This window comes from Chiloscyllium plagiosum, unplaced genomic scaffold, assembly GCF_037043375.1.
Source record: "Chiloscyllium plagiosum isolate Xiang-an unplaced genomic scaffold, Cpla_swu_hap1 HiC_scaffold_38, whole genome shotgun sequence".
Lineage (NCBI taxonomy): Eukaryota > Metazoa > Chordata > Chondrichthyes > Orectolobiformes > Hemiscylliidae > Chiloscyllium > Chiloscyllium plagiosum.
In genome coordinates, this window is record NW_028270176.1 from 31,486,699 (window position 1) to 31,493,543 (window position 6,845).

A 6,845-nucleotide genomic window follows, 5' to 3' on the forward strand; every position below is an offset into this window, starting at 1 on the left:
AGTGAATTCCAGAATTGTAGCACATTATTCAAACGCTGTCCTGCAGAGTAATGCTGCCAGCGTACTGGGCAGTCTGAGAGGCTGATCTTGGATGTGATTTCAAGCCAAAGGCACTTCTGCCTGCGTTATTGGATAGGAAAGATCCCAACACACTAGTAATCCTGGGTTTCCTCACTAATCTCCCTTGCTCAATCAATATCCCACACTAAGGTAGCAAGAAATATCTTGAATTAATGAGATTATTGCTTATCGGATGTTGTTCAATGTTGGGTACTCATTTCCTGAATTATAAAGTGATCTTTGCTCAAAGTGTAGAAGATAAAGTTCCATGACACATCTGGTGGTTATCCATTTGAACTCCTCCCTGTACTTGTTGTTGGAACCATGTCTCTGTGATCTGGGTGCCCACTGTGACACTGGAAATTCATGATCCCACATATGGAATAACTTTTCAATGTCTCTTGCAGCTAACCTAGTGACGATTGTGATTCTCTCTCGTGGGAGGTGTGGCATCAGCAAGAGTACTTCTCTCTATTTGATTTCCATGGCAACAGCTGATCTACTGGTCATTGTCTTCAACATTATACTTATAACACTAGCTTTCAAATATTTCCCAGTTTCCTTCTTGTTTTACACAGCAGTGTGCCGTACTAACTACATCATGGGCTATGCCACTACTGACTGCTCAGTCTGGTTGACCATCATTTTCACTATTGACTGCTTTGTGGCCATTTGTTGCCACAATCTGAAATCCAGATATTGCTCTGCCAGAACAGCAGCCTTGGTGGTGACCATTGTCTGGTCAGTGAGCATTTTGAGGAACATTCCATTTTACTTCAGATACCAATCTTTGGGCACATGGGGTGGTGTGCCCTGGGGCTGTGGCAACAGACTAGAGTTCTATATCTTGCCAGGATGGGTGGCATTTTTTTGGTTCCACCAGTTGCTGAACCCATTGATCCCCTACCTCCTGATCCTGCTGTTCAATGCTCTGACCGTCAGGCACATTGTCTTGGCAAATCGGGCACGCAAGGGTCTCCGAGCTCCCAGTAACAGGGACCAGAGAGGAGATGCAGAGATGGTCAACAGAAGGAAATCCATCATCCTGCTGTTTGTTGTCTCGGGCAGTTTTATATTGTTGTGGATGACCAAGATCAGTGTTTTCTTACTGATGAAGATTACCAACAACCATTTTTACCCCAGTTATGACCATCCTGTTATGATCGCTGACATATCTGGGACTGTGCTCTTCTACCTGAGCTCCTGTACAAACACTGCCCTTTATGCCCTGACCCAGAGTAAATTCAGAGAGGAGCTGAAGAGGGCTCTGAAATATCCCTTCACTCTCATCCGTGAATGTATCCCTACATCAAAATAAGAAAAGTGATTGAGACTGAAGCATCCCACACAGTTTGTGCCCATCTCTGAGCTCTCTCCAATCTTCACCTCTCACCTGAATTCCCCTGTTTTTCTCCACGTAAAGAGATGAAGAGGCGAAATTGTCTGCTTGAGGCATGGGACGTGGAAAACTTCCCTCACCTCCTTTTCTCTCCCTCACAAAACATTGGGGATGCTTCTGTCCATGTGTGAGAGAGTACTCAGGGGGAAAGAAATAAAAGTGAAGAAAAATACATCTTGTGGGCATTGTGTCTTTGTTTGACTTCTATCCTTTCACAAATTTGCCATCCTAATTCGTGTGGACAGAACCTGAGGAAAAATGCATGTTATGAATGTTGTGTCTTGATCTTCCTTGAGTCCCTTTACAAATGTCAGATGAATTACAATCAAGCACACTCACAATATTCACCAGGAAACAAATCATTTAATGCTTAATATGATACGTTCAACATGAGACAATTCATGGAAGCTATTTCTCCCCTCAAACATTCATAATTTGTCCACATCTCTCTTTTTACTTCCATTCCTTTCTCATTCTGTCCATCTGTTGGTTCTGTCATTCATTCACAATTGTGTTCATTCATTCAAGGGATATCACTGGGATTGGTTAGACCAGCAGTTATGACCCATCCCTAACTTTCCTGGGAATAGTTCAGAGTGAGGCACATTCCTGTGGGTCTGGAGCCACATGTAGGGTCAGACTGCACAGCGATGGCCGTTCTCCCTGCTCTGAAGGAGATGAGTGAACGAGAGCTTTTTGTATCTGCCAAAAACCAAGGAATGTTTCTTTTGATTGCATTGGCGAGACCAGGCAGACACTATGGCAACTGATGAATGGACACCGTGCAACAATGTCCCAGACAGGAATGTTTGCTCCCTCCTTCAGAGGTAAAGAATATTCAGCCTCTGATCTTCAGGTATGTGTTCTCCACCGCAGCCTTCGAGATAAACAACAACACAGAATTGCCAAGCAGAAACTGATAGCTAAGTCCTGTAACCATGCAGAAAACCTCAACTCTCATCTTGGGTTCGTGTCACATTGAACATAACCCCACTATACTGTTCTATATCTGTAAAATCTTCCTTTTGAGATACCTGATTCGGTTCCCCACAGTGCGGAAACAGACCCTTCAGCCCAACAAGTCCACAACGACCCACCAAAGAGTAACCCACCCAGACCCATTCCCCTGCCGCCAATATATCCCTGACTAATGCAACTAACACAATGGGCAATTCAGCATGGCCAATTCACCTGACCTGCACGTCTTTTGGATTGTGGGAGGGAACTGGAGCATCTGGAGGAAACCCGGGCAGAGAATGTGCAAACTCCAGATAGACAGTGGCCTGAGGCTTGAATCAAACCTGGGTCCCTGGTGCTATGAGGCAGCAGTGCTAACCACTGAGCCACCATGATGCCCCCAAGGTTACGCATTACATAGAATCTTACAGTCCTTCGGCCCAACAACTTCACAGTGACCCTCCGAAGAGAAACCCACCCAGACCCATTCCACTATATCCTATATTTACCTCTGACTGATGCACCGAACGTATATATCCCTGAAAACTATGGGACAATTTAGCGTGGCCAATTCACCTATCCTGCACACCTTTGGACTGTGGGAGGGGACCGGAGCACCTGGAGGAAACCCACGCAGACACGAGGAGAATGTGCAAACTCCACACAGGCAGTCACCCGAGGTGGGAATCGAACCCGGGTCCCTGGCACTGTAAGGCAGCATGGCGAGCCACTGAGCCACCGGGCCAGTTAATTCCAGATTTTTAGTGTCGGGAAATCTCCTTGGTGAAATTTGGATTCAGGTTCCCAGAACATTTTCTGAGTGGTTGGATGAACAGCCTGTGATAACTGCACAAGGCCATCACCTCATCCTAACTTCCCTTCTCTCCCACTCCTTTTACCTTCACTGAATCCTCCAGATTTCTCTTCCTCTTCTTGTCTCCGTGTCTAAAGACAAAGTCGTTCATCTCTGTCCATTACAATGTGGAGGTCCCAGTGTTGGACTGGGGTGGAGAACGTTAGAATCTACACAACACCAGGTTACAGTTCAACTGGGCTATTTGACATCACAAGCTTTCGGAGCACTGATCCTTCATCAGGTGACGAGGAGGGAAACACACAGAACACAGAATTTATAGGCAGACCGATATAAAGATCATACACATGGTGTGAGTGGGAGTGTCGACAGGCTGCATAACAAGTCTCTGTGGGTGATCGAAAGCGACAGACATTGTGAGTAAAGTGTCAACAGCTGAGTAACAAGTGAAGTGATGGTCTAAGGTCTGATTAATTGAGGCAGAGAGATAATTCCAAAAAAATCAAATATTACATTGTGCTGGAGAGCAACTAAACAGCTGGAACAACTTGATGGGTAAAAGAGTCACATGCCAAGTGTGTATCCAAAGGAACATGCCATCTAAAACTGTACAAATTAATTCCGGTGATGGGATCATGACAAGTTGTCAAGGTGATGGTCATAGAATCATAGAGATGTACAGCATGGAAACAGACCCTTCAGTCCAACCTGTCCATGCCGACCAGATATCCCAACCTAATCTAGTCCCACCTGCCAGCACCCAACCCATATCCCTCCAAACCCTTCCTATTCATATATACATCCAAATGCCTCTTAAATGTTGCAATTGTACCAGCGTCCACCATTCCTCTGGCAGCTTATTCCTTCCACGTACCACCCTCTGCATGAAAAAGTTGCCCCTTAGGTCTCTTTTATATCTTTTCCCTTCTCACCCTAAACCTATGCCCTCCAGTTCTGGAATCCCTGACCCCAGAGAAAAGACTTTGTCTATTTATCCTATCCACGCCCCTCATAATTTTGTAAACCTCAATAAGGTCACCCCTCAGCCTCCGATGTTCCAGAGGAAACAGCCCCAGCCTGTTCAGCCTCTCCCTGTAGCTCAAATCTTCCAACCCTGGCAACATCCTTGTAAATCCTTTCTGAAACCTTTCAAGTTTCACAGCATCTTTCCGATAGGAAGGAGATCAGAATTGCAATCAATATTCCAACAGTGGCCTAACCAATGTCTGTACAGCCACAACATGACCTCCCAACTCCTGTACTCAATACTCTGACCAATAAAGGAAAACATACCAAACGCCTTCTTCACTATCCTGTCTACCTGCGACTCCACTTTCAAGGAGCTATGAACCTGCACTCCAAGGTCTCATTGTTCAGCGAGGAAGATTTTACAGACACAGAGCTGTATGGTGGAGTCACATGTAGTACAATGTGAGCCCAAGATAACAGTTGAGACCCTCTTCATGGGTATGGAACTTGCCTATCAGTTTCTGCTTGGTGATTCTGTGTTGTTCTGTATCTCGAAGGCTGCCTTGGAGAACGTTTACCCGAAGATGGGAGGCTGAATGTCCTTGAGCACTGAACTGTCCCCCGACTGGGAGAGAACAGTCCTGACTGGGTCATTGTTGCTCAGTGTCCATTCATCCATTGTTGTCGTGTCTGCATGATCTCACAAATATACCAAGCCTCATGGCATCATTACCTCAAGTGTATGAGGTAGACAATGTGTCACATGAGTACCTGCCATGCACATGGTGGGTAGTGTTCCCAAGTGTGATAGTAGTATCCATGTCAGTGATCAGATATGTTTTGCAGAGGGTGCTGTGCCAGGGTTGTGTGGTGTTTTGTGTGGCGATCCTGAAGGCTGGGCAGTTTGTTGGGAACGATGGTCTGTTTAAGATTTGGTGGTTGTTTGAAGGTGAGAAGTGGAGGTGAAGGGCTGACCCTTGGTGAGATGTTTGTTGTCGTTAATGACGTGTTTAAGGCTGAGGGACATGGTGTCGTCTCTTTGCTCCAGGGAAGTACTGGACGATGAAGTGCACTCTATCACTTGAATCCATCTATGGGTAAGGATTCTCTGAAGCATGGTATATTAGCGAGACTGTGCAGACACTACAACAACACAAGATTGGATACTACCCAACATTTGCCAATTTCTACTGAAAAATCTGAGGTAACCTTTCAGGTCCGGTGACCCTTCCTCTGCTTCCCCTCACAGATGCTGCTGGATCTGCTGAGCTTTTCCAACAGCTTCTGTTTGTGTTTCATGTTATTTCCATCATTTGGTTTGTCTCCAGCACCACCTTCTTATTAACTTGTTTGTCATTATCTCTCTGCCTCATTTAGTCGGATTATTGGGCATCCCTTCCCTCGTTTTTCAGCTGATGACACTTTCCTCACACTGTCTAACACCCTTGGTCACCTGCAGGGACTTGTGTGATCTTTTGATCTCTCTGCATCCCCTTGATCTTTCTGTCCATAAATTCTGTGTCCGTGAGCTTCACTCTCCCTTCATCTAATGAAAGGGCAGCGCTCCATAACCCTGTTGGACTATAACCTGGTGTTGTGTGACTTCTGACCTTGTCCACCCCAGTCCAACACCGTCTCCTCCACATTTCTGTTCACAGTGGTGGATTCAAAAGAGCACTTTTGTTTTGTTGGTTCATGGATCCAAGTAGGAAAAGGTGTTGCTTTTAACAAAAGGACACTGTGTAGGAAATGGACAAGAGAACGCCCATCAAAATTGTGAGTTTTATATTCATTGTTTTCTCTTTAAAGAAGAAACTAATCAAAAAATAGAGACAGAAAGAGTCTGTGTGTGTCCGTGTGTGAGTGGATGGATATGGATGTGTGTATTTGCATGAGTGTGTGTGTGAGTGTATGTGTTTGTGTGTATGTGTGAGAAGTGTGCGTATGTTTGAGTGTGAGTGTGTATGTGTGCGTGTGTGTGTATGTGTGTGCATTCAGTGCCATTCTGATCAGAAACACTATTTGAATTCATTTTACAACATGCACCAGTTGTGTGTTCAGGAGAGCTCAGCAAAGTAACAATCTCTTGCTCACTCACGACAGCCCATGTGTGGAGAATACAGGGTTCAGAACCAGCCTGCGAAGACAGAGCATGCGTATCACTTCCTGCCCTTTCTGCCTGGGGAACTGAATGAAGACACCCTGGTAGATCGGTAATCCCTCTCAGCGTTCCTCTGTTCTCTCTGAAAATCCTCTGTTAAAAAGGACAATTGGAAGTTACTTCCAGAGACACAGAAACAACACATTTTCAAACAGCGAATGGGAAATTGAGAATTGCTGTTCCTACAAACTCATGTCATCATCAAACATTTGGAAGGAATCGAAAGAATCTGAAAGAGAACAACATATCAGTCTCGGCCATCTCAACGGGAACTATTGAATGGGGTTTCCTGCTTTAAATTTTATAACAAAACATAATATTTGTCTCTTCTCTGTTTTTGCTTGTCTGAATGGGATTACATAAAAGAGCTAACAATTAAACTTTCATTACAGGTTGGCAATTCAACACGGCAATGTTTGTCATTGGTTTAAACTGGTTTGATTATATTAAACAGTTAAATAGCAAAGAAAGCTGCAGGCCCATAT

The 6,845-nt window shown here is 44.8% G+C and overlaps 1 protein-coding gene across 1 annotated transcript; it reads left to right on the plus strand.

Moving 5' to 3' along the window:
* Positions 1-661: 661 nt before the first annotated feature.
* Positions 662-1,378, plus strand: LOC148139388 (putative G protein-coupled receptor 139). The gene has a single exon (XM_087980915.1). It carries the CDS (start codon positions 662-664, stop codon positions 1,376-1,378), a length of 717 nt encoding a protein of 238 aa, XP_087837041.1.
* The last annotated feature ends 5,467 nt before the right edge of the window (positions 1,379-6,845 follow it).